The sequence below is a fragment of the Polyodon spathula genome, chromosome 15, assembly GCF_017654505.1.
Source record: "Polyodon spathula isolate WHYD16114869_AA chromosome 15, ASM1765450v1, whole genome shotgun sequence".
Classification (NCBI taxonomy): Eukaryota; Metazoa; Chordata; class Actinopteri; order Acipenseriformes; family Polyodontidae; genus Polyodon; species Polyodon spathula.
This window is the reverse complement of record NC_054548.1, coordinates 37,165,964-37,182,471: the sequence shown is the minus strand read 5'-3', so window position 1 is coordinate 37,182,471 and position 16,508 is coordinate 37,165,964. Positions and strand designations below refer to the sequence as shown.

Here is a 16,508-nt window from a genome sequence, read left to right as displayed (position 1 = left end):
AGATTTCTTTTGATTGTGGCATGATGTGTTTCCATCCCCCACCCCCACCCCGAGTTAATACTTGGTGGAAGCACCTTTGGCAGAAATTACAGCTGTGAGTCTGATGGGATAGGTCTCTACCAACTTTGCACACCTAGATTAGGAAATATTTGACCATTCTTCTTTACAAAACTGAGTGTTGATGGACAGCAATCTTCAAGTAATGCCACAAATGTTCGACTGGATTTAAGTCGGGTTCTGACTGGGCCAATCAAATACATTTACCTTTTTTTTCCCTAGCCACTCCAGTGTAGCTTTGGCTGTGTGCTTTAGGTCATTGTCATGCTGAAAGGTGAACTTCGGTCCCAGTTTCAGCTTTCTTGCAGAGGGCAGCAGGTTTTCCTCAAGGACTTCACTGTACTTTGCTCCACTCATTCCCCTTCTATCCTGACAAGTGCCCCATTCCCTGGCAATGAGAAACATCCCCATAACATGATGCTGCCACCACCATGCTTCACAGTAGGGATGGTGTTCTTTGGGTGATGCGCCATGTTGGGTTTGCGCCAAACAAAGATTTGCATTTAGGCCAAATAGTTGCATTTTACTCTTGTCAGACTACAAAACTTTTTGTCACATGGCTACAGAATCTCCTGAGTGTTTTTTTTTTTTTTGCATACTACAAAATGGGACTCAAGGTGGGCTTTCTTGTGTAAAATACAGGCCAGATTTGTGGAGTGCTCGGGATGTTGTTGTCACATGCACACTTTGACCAGTTTTGGCCATAAAATCCTGTAGCTCTTGCAAAGTTGTATTGGCTTCCTGGTAGCCTTTCTGATCAGTCTCCTTCTTGCTCAGTCATCCAGTTTGGAAGGACGGCCTGATCTAGGCAGGATCTTGGTGGTGCCATACACCTTCCACTTCTTAATAATCGTCTTGACCGTGGTCCTAGGGTTATTCAAGGCCTTTGATATTTTTTTTATACCCGTCACCTGATCGGTGCCTTTCAACAACTTTGTCCCAGAGTTATTTTGAAAGCTCCTTGGTGCTAGTGTTTGAGTCTTTGCTTTGAAATGCACTACCCAGCAGAGGGAACCTATAGGAACTGCTGAATTTATCCTGAAGTCATGTGAATCACTACAATTTAACACAGGAGGAGGCCACTTCACTTGGTGTGTGATTTTGAAGGCGACTGGCTACAACTGAGCTAATTTAGGATTGCTATTATAAGGGGGGTGGACACTTATCCAACCAAGCTATTTCAGTTTTTATTTTTTTACAAATTTCTAGAATTTCATTTTCACTTGGAAGTTGTGGGGCAGGATGTGTAGATAAAAAAAAAACAACAACAAAAAAAAAAAACACATTTTAATGCATTTTAATTCCAGGCTATAAGGCAACAAAAGGTGAACATTTTGAAAGGGGGTGTAGACTCTCTATAGGCACTGTACATGTGGGGCGTCCCAAACTTACCCTTGAAGTTCTACCTAATTATTTCAAACACCTGATTCTAATTACCCCCTTAATTGAGCTGATAAAACCAGCAGTTCACTTACTTTTTCACATACCCTGAATCTTAATTACTGATTGTTTGTCTAATTCATACATCATTTTGTTTCAAAAGACATGAAATTGGTTAATATAAACCCTATTGGATATTTAGTAAAGACTGGTTTTTACTCAAGGTGGCTATCATTTTAAAACTATGGAATTTCCATAATTATCATTGGGGTTCACAAACCTTTTCTCGGCACTGTGTGTGTGTGTGTGTGTGTGTGTGTGTGTGTGTGTATATATATATATATATATATATATATATATATATATATATATATATATATATATATATATATATATATATTATAAATGTGCCACATAATGTGCAATACACTGATAGTATTCTATATATAGTACAGTAGTCTCTGTGAAAGGAACACTTCCTAAGATTTTGGGAACAATTTTCCCATTGTAAATGATCTGCCTCAAGGAACAAGAACTTAAATTAAAATAACACCCTTTTGACACTGGTAGTGATTTGTTGCTGAATTTGTGATTTGTAACCTGCTAACTCATCATCATCAAACTCAAATTCAAATGGTTTATTTGATATTTTCAAAGATTACGAGAGTAATCTAGAACTGGTGCTGCAAGTGCTGTGAAGAATAAAATGCATACAATTGAATTTTACATTGTATAGATTATAGGATTCGGCTAAACAATCTTTTCTTAAATGTTTGTAGTATAAATACAATTCATTTTTGGCATATAAACATAATGTACTTTATTTAGCTGTGATTCCAAGCTAGTTTTATTGTTTTAAAGAAACAAAACTGGTCTGGGTGGACAAATGGTCTCTCTTTGGAAACCACTTTAAAAGATGACTTCTGTATTTAAGCCTTTCAGGACCAAGCTTTTTTCAGTGGGCTCCCTCTGGAGCGTGTGTTTTTTTGGCTGTATTTGGCTCGCTATCGATATAAATTCACTACTAATTGATTTTTGACAGTAGTGTCTTGGAAATGGTGTCTTTTTTTTCAGAACACTCTGGGGTACATTATGAAGTACCTCAGAAACCACAGAAACTTTTCTATTTTTTTTTCGAAACAATAATTAGTTCTTTATTTTATTTTTATTTTTAATGTAAATGTGGCAGGCTGGCGAGTGGATAGAGGCCCAGAGACAGACTGCAGTTCAAAAAAATAACTATTTTATTATAAATAAACACAAAATGAAAGGGCACAAGGGCCAAAACAAAACAATTTAAACACAAAGAAAGACAAAAAGCAAAATTTACAAAAATAACAATCTCCAGGCTGGGCAATGCCTTCACTGGATTCAAGCTCTCCAAACAACCAAAAAAAAAAACAACCTGCTTCCTCAGCTCCCTCTCCCCAAATGAGAAGCAGAGGCCTCCTTTTATATCAGGTGGCTGGGCGCTGATTGATTGTTAATCAACCTAATCAACTAATCAACCCCAGCCACCTGAACATAATAAACCCAGGCAGGTAGGGGAAGTTAACCCCATCTCTGCCAATTTAAAGGGCAGAGCTTTGCTCTGCCACAGTAAATTATTTGTTTTTATTGCGTATTCTGCTTAGAGATACAGGTATAAAAATGTGTTATTCTATGACCCGAGGGACCTTGCAGTACATCATGACAGTTTTGTTGAAAAATATTGATTCACCTGAGTGATTGCAATGACATAATACACATTTATTCTCAGGGTCTTTATAAGCAATAATGGACAATACTCGATTATTTTCTCAAAAAAATATTTATAAATAAAATAACAGTTATTCATTACATTATTATGAGTACTAAAGAAAAAAAGAAGTGCCTGGTAACTTTAGTTCATGAAATAGTATCTGCTTATATCCACTCGTTTCTTTTTTTTAATAAAACGAGACAGAATAAATGTTCTGATACAACTATGTCGAATACATCGGATTTACAGCATTTTCCATGTCTTTCTTACCTTTCTTACAGGTTTCTCTAAAGCAGGTTGTGATGTCTTTTCTCTCTGCTCTGTCAAAACATTCTCTGCCCTTTAGACACTAAATACCCCTCAGTGGTGATGCACTGATGCATCTTTTTTTTAAATCTGTGTCTTTTGTGCGTTTTCATTTGCAAGTAAACAGTGACATTAGGACAACTGTGGAAACCTCATTTGGCAAAGAGCCTTCAAGTACAGAGCAGCCAGGAGATCAGACAGCACCTCTCCAATATATATATATATATATATATATATATATATATATATATATATATATATATATATATATATATATATATATACAAAGAGACACCTGGAAATCAACTCTGAGGGACTAGACAAGATACAATCTGACAGAAATGAAGCATTCACGAAACAACAAACCAACTGGGCAGTCAAAGTTTGTTATGACGGGGTGAGTGAGAGTAACACAAATATAGACTTGAAAACTGTCATGCTTGAACACCTTAATACATTCTACGACAATGTTATACCTGTCAGAAATTGTTCCGGAGAGTTGGCATAAGCAGTTATGTGGGGCTCAGAGCGGCCTTAAACAGACACTTAAGTGAACAGCCCCTGAGCCGTAACATTAACATACTATTAGAACGTAATAGTTAATATTTTACTACAGTTGTGAATGGAAAACAGAACCATTGTATAATAGGAATATCGCACTCTAGGTTGTGGGGATAACAATTTCTCAGGTGCTGGACGCACTCGGCTTGCTGCCTCGTGCCCAACCACCCGAGACATGACAAGTTATCCCAGCATAACACACGCCCTGTCGTGCATTATTCCTTTACTATAAAATGTCCATTAAATCTGCAGCCTGTAGTGATATCCCAGTACAAAGCCACTGGTCTGAAATAAATTACCATATCAATTTATATATATATATATATATATATATATATATATATATATATATATATATATATATATATATATATTTTTTTTTTTTTTTTCTTTTTTAATTTACAGAAAAGGCACTGCATACCAACAGGACACTAAGTACTGTATCTCCAGCCCTGCCCCACTCCTTGTTCACTGTATTTATTACATATCTCTTCATAGTAGTGCATACAGATACATTATCTCCTGATCACTCGTTTTATCACCAAACTCCTCAATAATGTTATCCAAGTCATTATTTTATTACTATAACATCTCAAAAAGCTTGGCAAATGTCTGCAATTTGTCTGCGCTGGATGCGTAAGCAGCTATCTTGTTTATGTCCCTGTTATGTCTGTGGTGACGGGACTATGCGTAATGCACAGATCCGCCTGTTTTTTCTCTCTGCTTCTATATCAGACCAGAAAGGAAAAACTGTTACGTCAGACCTGGGTCAAAATAGGGCCTCAAAGGGTTAAGGATGACACAAATATGTTCTCAACTCCTGTAAGTGGATTTTTATTGCACTGACTTACAATTTATCTAAACAACTTTTAAAGCAATTAAGAAAATCACATAAACCAATTCAGGTTTGAAGTTTTAACGAGTCAGAGCAGTATTAGTACTCCTTCGGTTTATTAAATGCTTTAAAATGGATCAAGCAGTTACAGAAAGTGTCGCATCCCAGCTAATAGGCAGTCTGGGCGATCCAGTGCCTTCTGTGGTTCCCGCTTGGTCAACCATCTTTTTGCGTCACAAGTATGGGTCACTGCATCCTTCACTTGGTATCTGCAAGATACCTGAACACGCTTGGAAGGGACACTTTTCTTACACTCCAGTTTCTGCAAATGAGCCCATTTAACAGTGTGATCAGTTTCACAACCAACACACTATTCTTCTCACATGTCTGGATCAACATTTAAATGTGAGAATGATAACCTAATCAAGGCAACTACATTCAAATAGAATCCAGCAATGCTTAACCATGTGACTGCAGGCTGGGCAGGGTTTTGATCCCATAAGGGACTGATGCTTAGCCCTTCTGTTCAGAATCAGTCTCTCACCAGAAAGAATGGTCCTAGAGTGATGCCTATTTCTTTTATGCATTTCAATTTGATCACAATGGGCAATTTCAAGAGGTATCCCTCCATTCAAAACACAGAAGTAGGCCAGTACTCACTGTTTTTCATGTCACTGGATTTTCAACCTATCATCTCATCTACATCATCAGTAGGTAAAAACATCATAGTTGTATCTAGTCACATCAAAGAGCCATGCACCAATGCAACAGACACCTTCCACTCAAAAAGGAACAAGTTTCTTATAGCACAGAAAGAACATATCAGAATGGCCTGTGACAAGGTGGAGCAGCGGAGAAAGTACAACAGTAGAAAATGATTAATACGTCAGGAAGAAATGAGTGGTGACGAGGAAGAAGTTATTAAAACTCTGTCTGTTTACCAGAGATAATCAATTGATATTCCAATTCATCATAATGGGTCCATTATAAGGCAACTACTTTATCTCATGTTGCCCCAGGGAAACACAAAGCAAGATGAGGCCGAAACAGCAGGGCCATCAGAAACATTGAAACAGACCACTGAGTTTGGATCATTTCAGTGTCTTACAACTGCCAAAGAACAGCATGAAATTGTTGTTTCAGATTTTGTCAAAATGTGTGAAAAAAGCCAACATTACTCGGTACAAAGTGGATCAGACCAATTGTAACAATAGCCGTCAGAATGACGAAGACTGGTGCCATTCCAAAGTCAGACCAATTGTAACAATAGCCGTCAGAATGACGAAGACTAACTCGGAGTTTAAATAAGATTTTTTTTTTTTTTTTTTTTTTTTTTTTTTTACAACAGGGAACTATTTATAATATTTGAAGTAAAAATAAAAGTATGTTTGTTTTATTGATTAGTGTTGCTGGTAAGCTTGTAACTTAATTAAAAGTGTAACCATTTTTATTTTATTTATTTATTTAGCAGACACATTTATCCAAAGCAACTTACACATGTTACACTGTAATACAAGGTTACAGCTCAAGAATAATTAAAGTTATAAACTAAAATACAACATAAAAAGAGACACAACAAGGCTAACAAGAACAACAATAAATATTTCCTATGTTAACTGTTACCCAATAGTACTGTTTGCGTGTCTTATAATGTGCCAGGGAAAATAAATTTTTAGCCCTTTTATTTTACTAGCAGAATAATACAGCTTTTTATTTTCTTTATAAGAGAATTACATTTTTTTTATTGTGGAAAACTAGGATCCCTGATTATCACTATCACTTTTTCTGTGAACCTCTGCATTTTGGTTTCCTAACAGGTTTGCTTTGGGTTTATCACTAGGGGATGCACACTTGGGTGGTAGCATTTTAGAATATCATAAACTACTTTCAGCAACAGGTAATTCCATTTGTTTATTCATTTTTTAAATTAGTTTACATACCTGTATCCATTTATCAGGGACAGCCATGGATAAGCGGTAATCAAACCCAGTACCTCCTTCGTTTATAGGGCAACAAAGACCAGGCATTCCTGAAACATCCTGGAAAACAGTTGGGAATTTATCAGACTAAAAGCCTTAGCATACTGAACATTTTACATTTACATATTTTCTCAGAAATGTGTACAGACCAGTATTAGAAAACCAGGCGCTTTTCTGATTGGCACAAAGAGCCTTTGATTTAAAGGCTACAAAGATGACAATAAGCTGTTTTAACTTCCAGTATATAGTCAGGAATCTCTAGAATGAGAATTGTTGAAGATGAGGTGAGTCAGTCTAACTTATGAAATCAAACAGAATGGATGAGAAAAAATATTACATGAGAATAAAACAATAAGACACATATTGAAAACGACAAAACCTAAAAACATTCTCAGAGTCTGGACTCCACCAGATTATATCAAATCGCTAAAATAAATATTGTAAGTAACACAATCGTACAGAAGATAAAACAGAAATAAAACTACTAGCTAAAGTAGAAACTGTATGTATGTATTCTGTATGTATGCTGCTGCATTTCCATAATCTTGAGGGTAAAATTCTAAACAAAATGACAAGACTAGTTTACATTAGCACTAGCTAATATGCACTAGCTGTCATATCAGTTGACTACAGAGAAATCGCAGGGAAAGTAAAGACAAATTGAACACATAAAATTGGAGCCAGGTAAATAGCCGTGTTTTCAGAGACAAGCTTCAAAGTAGCTTTCGGGGTGTAAAAAAAAAACATCCAGCTGAGGTTGTGTAACAAACCAGTTGGGGGAGTAGGACTGTTAGGTGCTGATAAGTTCCTTGCGCCAACACGGACCTAAAATCGAGCGAATAACATTGGCTTACATTAGTGTGAAATGTTAAATTACCATAACCCTGGTTCCCTGAAAGAGAAGATGACCACCAACCAATATTTTGGGATATGCCTACCTTAGGTAGATATTCACTGAGCAGGTAGTTATGTCAGAGCTGCCGATAGGCCCCTTCGTGGAGTGACGTCCTCGGTCCCGCCTGCCGAGGGAATAAATAGGCACTCCGGGAGCTCACTTCCTCTTTTGCATCGAACCCGTGAATGCGAGTGATCCGACTTTGCAAGGTTTCAGGGAACCAGGGTTACGGTAAGTAACTTAAAGTTTCCTTTCAATTCGAAGACAACCACCAACCAATACTTTTGGTAACGTATACTGGAGCCGACGCAAGGAAGCGTGAGCAGACAGCATACGAAGGACGCCTCACTACCGCCAACTAGTGTTGGTGGTGCGTGCATGCACACTCAAGGACCCTTATGCCTAATGAAGGTTTAGAGGGACCTACCACATTGATTCAGTTGAACCTGCTGAATGTATGTGGAGTAGCCCAGCTAGCAGCAGTACAAATGTCAGTCAACGATGTGCCTCGAAAGAGCGCACATGACGTAGCTACCCCTCTAGTAGAATACACAGCCACCCTCACCGGTGGGGGTAGGCCGGCCTCCCCCAAGTGTCTCCACATTCCAGTGGGCCAGTTGCTGTTTTGAGAGGGCTTGCCCAAGGGTCCCTTCACCAGAGTAAACAAAGACTGGTCAGACTCACATACACACCAATACTGCACAGGCAGTCACACTCATATGACGGACAGCCAAGAAAAGATGGCCTGCGATACAAGTGAAGCAGACCGTAAGAAGGAGGAAAAAGCCACTGATTCCACGAGAGCGGCAAGCCGGCTCTCAGCATGAATGAAAGGGAATTACAGTCGACACAGAAGAGGTGTTTTCGAAACACACTCTGGTTAGTGACACTGAAGCGCACCTTACCGTAGGTACGAGGTAAAATAGAGGAAGTGAGCCCGCAGCGAGACTACTTATTCCCTCGGCAGGTGGGACTGAGGACGTCACTCCACGGCGGGGCCTATCGGCAGCTCTGACATAAAATGCTCAGCGAATACCTACCTACGGCAGACATATCCCAAAAGTATTGCTTGGTGGTCGTCTTCGAATTGAAAGGGAACTAAATTAATCATATATTGATCTACATGAGTGGTTTTCAAACTGGGGTACGAGAGCTCTCGTCAAGGGGTACACAAGAAAAATCCTATAATGGCGGGCAACGTGTTTTTACCAACTTGTAGTACTTTGTGACTTAGAAAGCCAAACAACAATGTTGAATCCTTTAAAACTTAAATAGCGCAGCCGTACTGGTGTACGTTTCCGCTCTGTTGTGCGAGGTTAACTCCAATACAGCTGGCTGCTGACAGTGAGTGAGTGTTGAGCACACACATGGCTAGGGTTGCCATCTGGCCTCATAATTCCAGAACACTTTGGGATGGGACAGGGTTTTTAAATTGCCCTTAAACTGAAAGAAATAAACATGTGAATTCAGTACTAAAGAATTGCTTAATTTATACTGCTTCTCAATTATCCGAATCAGTGTGACAATACAAATCTTACAAAATAAAAAAGCATCTTGAATAAACGTGTGTAGGTTTATTCAAGATACTTTTTTAAATTTTTATTTTGTAAAATTAGTGTTTCAGTTGACTATTTAAAAGTTGCTATTTATATCCTGTTAATTAGTAATATATAGCCCTAATTTACACTGACTCTCCCAATTAGATAATAACACTGATCAGGTGTTCACGCTGTCTGGTGTCAGGAATAGTGAACAGCTGCTCAGTAATAATGATCTGAACGGGAGAAGGCAATATATTATTAGAAACTCTAAAGAAACTTTAAAAATATATATATTTAAAACTATTAATACAATAAATAAATATTGATGATATTTATTTATGTATTTCATTTGTTAAAAGCTATTGTTGTATTGTCCTGCTGCCTCAAGATAATTAATCGACAGAATCAATTTAGCAAAGGTTTAGCGCTCAATTCATGTGTTGATTTCCTTCAGTTTAAAGCCAACTTCAAAACACTGTTCTGTCTCGCAGTGTTCTGGAATTATGGGGCCAGGTGGTAACCTTGGGCTATGGGTTACTTCTTTTGAAAATGTGTAGTATTTACTAGGTAAGTTTACTTTCTGAAGTCTAAATGTCCAGTGTTAGTAGTTTAATCAGTTCAGTGTTTTAACTATCTTTACGTTTATAAAAAAAAAACATATTGAGTTGAGCAAGCAGCTGGGCCGCCCTACTTAAAACAATGAAATCACTCACTTGTTCTGCACCGAAGCTGGAGCGACACGACTGTTCCCTTTCAATTCGAAGATGGCCACCAAAACATCGTTATGGGATACACGCCTGCCTATTGGTAGGTGTCACTGAGCTCTTTCTATCAAAGCTGCCAATAGGCCCTCTCCCCTAAGTGACCCCCTCGGTTCCGCCTCCCGAGGGTACTTAACCGTCACACAGGGGAGATTCGCTCTCTTTCGCTTCTCACCATTGGTACGGTAAGACCTTTCTGCATTGCATTGAGCCTTTTTTCTTCTAAAAAGTGCTGCGTAAGCTACTGCTAGTTCCCCTGCACTTTGTCTAAAAGCTGGCCTTCGCTGCTTTTCCCGGAATCAGTGGTTTAAAAATTCGTAGCCTTTTTACTCTATTTCTGACTATCAGCACCTGCTTGCTCCACATGTCAGGCTGCTGCTTTCTGTCTGCCCGTCTTAGTACGGTAAGTATTATTATTAAGAATTGTGTGTGTTTTTCACCCTTTCTTGCTTCGGAGAGCACTGTTACTCCACAGGGCCGAGCTTGCCTTGTCCCCGTTGTCGAGCTAGCCCACCAGACACCTGCAGGCCACAGGCTGAGCCTTGTTTTGATTGTAGCTACACAGTAAGGGACTAGCCGCTCCATGGCTGCTTCAGCCGGGCCAGCAGTATACTCCTCACCCAGATTTTCCTCATTATTGGGTTGGTGGGGCGCATTTAGGAACGGTGGGGGAAGTTGCAGACCGATCTCTTCGCCTCGGCAGAGACAACACACTGCCCCCTATGGTACTCACTATACCGCTGGGGCGGTCCACTCGGCGTCGATGCCCTAGCTCACTTATGGCCCAGGGAACTCCTTTATGCGTTTCCATCTCTGTCATTGCTCCCAGCCTTTCTCGAAAAGGTCCGGTCAGAGAAGGCATCAGTTCTCCTAGTGGCCCCCAGGTGGTCCAGGAGAATCTGGTTTTCATCCCTGTGCCAGTTATTGAACGGCGCACCCTGGGAAATCCCGCTTCATCGAGATCTTCTCAGTCAGACAAGAGGCACATTTTGGCACCCAGAGCCGGGCAGGCTCCATTTGTGGGTCTGGCCCCTGAAAGGGACCGCTGGTCAGTCTTAGGGATGTCAGTGACCTAGGGCGCATTCTACTAGGTCACTGTATGCCTATAAGTGGAAATATTTCCAAGATTGGTGCCGTACTAATGGTCATGATCCAATCTCCTGTCCAATGCCTGTCATCTTGCAGTTTCTGCAAGATCTGCTTGAGGCTGGTAGATCACCTTCCACACTTACCTAGCGGCTATTTCTGCTTGCCATGCCCATTGACTCAGTGTCCCCAGGCGTGCATTTTCTGGCTACCTGGTTTCTCCGAGGCGCTCGGTCATTGCACCCTCCTAGGAGGGCCACTCTCCCCGAATGGAGATTTGAGATTGTAGGCCCTGTTGGAGCCTATATACTCCATCGAGTTGAAGCACCTGTCCATGAAGACAGCCTTCCTCTTGGATATCACCGCAGCAAAGCGGGTTAGTGAGTTGCAGGCGCTGTCTGTGCATAGCTCCTGCATGCGTATTTGGGATGATGGTAGCAGAGAGCCCCTTTCGAAGCAGCGGCTGTCACATTAGATTGTGGACACATTCTCGACCGCGTATGATGGTGCTGGCTTACTACCATTCCACGAGAGGTGTGGCTACGTCACAGGCCCTCTTTCGAGGTGCTTCCATGGCTGAGATTTTTGATGCGGCTAGTTGGGCTACCCCACATACTTTTTCCAGGTACTATCGCCTGAATGTGGTAGATCCCTCATTGCCCTCTGTGGGCACTAGGGTCAACGAGGTTGCACACTCACGCTGCTGACCTTGGTCAGGCAGGACTTAGCGTCCCTCATATGCTGCCGTTCTTTCCTCCCTCGTGATGGCTCTGGTACACATTTCCCCCATAACAATGTTTTGGTGGCCATCTTTGAATTGAAAGGGAACGTTAGTTTATCAACCGTAAACCTGGTTCCCTGAAAGAGAAGATGGTCACAAACCACGAGGTCGCTTCGGTGACGGTTAAATATCCTCGGAAGGCGGGACCGAGGGGGTCACAGAGGGGAGAGGGCTTATCGGCAGCTTTGATAGAAAGAGCTCAGTGACACCTACCAATAGGCAGTTGTGTATCCCATAACAATGTTTTGGTGGCCATCTTCTCTTTCAGGGAACCAGGTTTACGGTAGGTAAACTAACGTTATCTTTACTTGCATTGCTTTTTATATGTTTTTTCATTATTAATTAATTTGTTGAATTCCTTTGTTGTGGGAGTGCGTTACCTTACACCTCCACACCAGAAATTAATACTACAAGCAAAAGCCTAATCATCATCATCTTCTTTACAAAAATGGAATGCCAGGATTCAAAAATCAATCCCTAACTCCTGGGATTGGGAAGTGTCTGGAATTGGATTCCCTACTCCAGACCTGTTGAGTGTGGTCATATCATACATCGAGTGCACAGCAACAAGCTTTAATGGTTTTATAGCTGATTAACACGATTTATTGACAATTGCTTCTTTTATTTTGTTTGGAACCTTAGTTTTGTTTTTCAGAAGCATAACCTGTTTTCGGACTCTTAATTTGGACTTTTTTCAGTATACTTATTGAAGACTTATTGGAATAATTTTACATAGCATTTTTAGCTGGTGCATTTGCACCGTTGTTTACTGTTGTTAATATTTTACTTTAGTATTTAACAGCAGTTTTCCATTTACAGAACTTAATCTAGAAATTAGAAAAGACCATTATTTTTTAGGTATATTATGACTACAGGTCTACTTAAATTGCAGAGAATTTACATGTTTTAACTGGGTAGGATATGGAATAAAATTAGGATTTCGTGAACCTGTTTAAACATTAAATAAAAACCTAAGTATATAATATTTCAGAGCACTATAAAAGCCTAAAAATAGTGGTACTTGCTTCCTTACTAAAACGGAGTGCTGTCATTTGTTAAGGACAAGCAGGCAACATCTGTTGCTGCCAACATTCTCTGTCTCTGTTGTGTGAAGACTTGCCTATACATTGTACCACTGAGTCAAAAGAAAGAAAACGTGCCTATTCGGGTCTACAATTCCAACTGCGTTAAAAAAGCAAGCAGCAGGCTGTTTGAAGCGAGGTGGCCGTGCTGGATCGTACCTGCAGTACTGATTTAACTTGGCTACAACCAACCAATAGGAATACTTTATGTCTGCGCTGATGTTTGTTTTACTTTCTGAATTAGCCTTTCATTTGATTTATGACTCTGAAGCTAAATAGTGATCGATCGTATTTTCTCCAGTCACATCACAAGATGCAAAACAATTTAGCCCCATCTGCAGTTTCTTTGGAAAATGGCTTGACATTGTGGTCCATTTTTGGTATTATTTCCAATGCTGGAATTAGCATTTTAGAAACCTAAATCAAAATAGCAATGCAACACTGACTTTGTCCCACCTCCTACTGTACAGTACAGGTCACAGAAAAGCCGGTACAGATGCACTGATAGATTAAAACAACAGTGTATACAGGACGGCGAACAATATAAAATCCTATCCACAGAATTAATGCACGTAGTTTGTGTCGCTTGCGGTGTGAAAGAGGTCATTTAAATTAGGTTTCTTTTATTTTTCTCTCCGTGTTAGTCCGGTATGCATTGGACCCTAAAAGACGTTAATTTTGCAGTGACCCCTCAATTTCCCGATTTTCGCGAAATCCCAAATTGGGTAGACAACTGATTATTACCCTAAATTAGATGGGGGTATGCGGTAGACTAGATTATTTGTAAGGGGGTACAGGGACTAAAAAATTGAAAACCACTGATCTACATAAAGAATTAATAACACAGACACACAAATTTTCCAACCCACTAGACTATTATATTTACTATTAATTTTGTTAGATTTTAAGTGGCATTGTCTCATATGCTGTATTCACTCTACTGTAGACTGTAAACTTCTAGACTACAGAGATAGTTCAATTGAAAGTAATGCATTTAAATATACTGTTGTCTACCTGTGCATAAGCACATTGCCTATTAAAATAATTAAGGTCTGTAGTTTGTTCCAAAAATGTACACATGTACATTTTTTGTCAAAAAAGTAGTCTAGACGTTTGGCCAGTTTTCAATTCCTTTAAAAATGTCAGTGCTATACCAAATACAGTGTTGAGTATGACTCAATTCCACTTAAAATGTAACTAAATTAATAGTCAATATAATCGTACAGTATTATCTTCGTGAGTTGAAAAGCCTGTGTGTCTTTATTATTAATTTGTATCTAGACTGCTGTATGATTGATTTTGTTTCACACTACTATAAATCAACTTTATTCACTCGATTTTTCAGATATAGATTATATTTTAACTTATTCCCTGTCCACACTACATAACCAATCTCGAGAACCGTACTTGAACCCGTTATAATTAATCCAGCTCAAAGCGCCCACGCTGAAGTGCTGTTTCATGTTTAGCTATGTCCCATGTTAATAGGTGTCTATATTGCTAAAAAGATATAAAACAAGCATTTTGGAAAATGTAATGCGAAGTAGGACTTTTCAGTTTTTACATTTAATCAGGTGACGTCCCTTTAAACAAATTGAGCTGCTTATGTTTCATAATTAAACTCAGAAAAAAAAAAAACTTATTACAAAACAATATTTGTTTTTACCTTCATATATATCTTGCTGAGTCTAATTCTGTTACCCTTAATTTAATTTCAAACAGAACTGACAAGTTACATTATTGTTCATCCCCCACCCAACTTTTAACTTACATTTTAAAGACAACTAATACAGTTTAAAGGCATAGTCTGGGCAGGGCCTTATTGTCACCTAACAGGACCAGGAATAAGCTAAAAGCCTGTGTGATGTTATAACCTAAAAAGACATAGAGAGATGTTCTAAGCCAATATTAGTTATAAATCAGTATTCATGCAACAAGACCATATTTTATTTCAAATATCAAGCATGTCTGCACTGCTTACAAACAAGAATGAAACACACCAAGATAATACTAATTTTATGAGTGATTCTTCCTTTTGTTCAAAGCAGTTCATTAAAATTAACAATGAAGATTAATTTTGCTTAATCCCAGGCCTGGAACAAAGCTCTTTTTAATCACTAAAACAATTCACCATATAAATCTTACACTTTTTTTTTTTTGTTCATAACGTGATTGTTTATTTAGTCCTTTAAAATGTCTCTTACAATGTACTACCATTATACATGTTTCAGCTGCAAAGCCTGCCTTCTAAAAAGCAAAGTATGTATTTGTTCTGTTATTTATGCACTACCAGTGAAGTGTATATAATGGTCTAGCTCAGTACATGTTACAAATAATTCAGTCACAGGAAAAAATATAGTGACAGTTACATTCACGCTCATCCAGGCACAGCATACAATGAGACATGCTGCTCTCAACACTGCCGCCTCCACTGTAACCTTGATGCCAGATCACTACACATCATTTCGGAATATAATACACATAGACAATTAAGATCACATAAAAATAGACTAATCCAGTTTATTAAAGCAATGCCTCACTGCACTCATAGCTGAACGCTGTTATTTGAACACAGCATTTGAACACAGATGTAATTATTCACCGCAGAGAAAGTGAAAATACACTTCTCCTGTAGTGTACATAAACAAATAGGCAATGCAGAATTTGAGTCTGACTCCAACACATTCAGCTTGTTCCATGTGGAACAGGAACAGGTTTTAGTCTTTTCACGAAATCAGTTTAATATATTTTTCTGTTTTAGCATTATGGCTGATTAGTTTGTGCTTTATAATGATTTTTTTTTTATTATTGATAGAATGTAATTGTGGTGCAAGATAACAAAATGTATTGATGAAAACAGCCACATGAGTGGTGAAAGAAAATATTACCAGTGTACTGACAGTGTTATTAGCAGCTGTTTAGTGAAAATTCTTGAATATAGAGATGTTTTGACATGCATTATTATGATATACTATCATGCTGCTATAGTTATGGTTTCAACTTTACTTCTAGTGTTAAATTCTCATTTTTAACCATTATTATCTCGGCAATAGTAGGGGGTACAGCGATTTTCTTTTTCAACATGATCACTTTGTGAGATTATCTCTTTAAATCTTTAAAACAGTCTTTCAATGGGATTAGCATTTTAAAAGATATAAGGGAGGTCAAACGTTAATTTCCCCTGTGTATAATTAAAATGGAATTTTTTAGCAGACCTGGAAAAAAGGCTGTAATAGCTACAGGTTTAGTCCTTGGTGCTGAGGCAACGGTCTCTGCTGATTTCATTTCTTACAGTGGCTAGAATCGGATTGGATTTGTAGTTTTGAAGTTATTTTGACTTTAATGTTGTTTTTTGACGCATGTATATTCAGGTTTTTAGAGGTGGCAGTTTTCCATCAGGTCATCTAAGAAAGACACACAGCCGCAAAAGAAGGTGCTGTGTGAGAATGCTGCCTGTTTGGGCAGGGGATATTGGATCTGAGCTTGCATATGTACACATGTGC

The 16,508-nt window shown here is 38.8% G+C and overlaps 1 protein-coding gene across 1 annotated transcript in view; it reads right to left on the bottom strand.

The window, feature by feature from the left end:
• The window catches only part of LOC121327677 (1,4-alpha-glucan-branching enzyme-like), a 252,316-nt gene that overhangs the window by 114,284 nt on the left and 121,524 nt on the right, over positions 1 to 16,508 (bottom strand). The window contains exon 10 of the mRNA XM_041271821.1: positions 6,821 to 6,919. Coding sequence (XP_041127755.1) covers positions 6,821 to 6,919 — 99 coding nt within the window. The remainder of the gene's footprint in view (positions 1 to 6,820; positions 6,920 to 16,508) is intronic.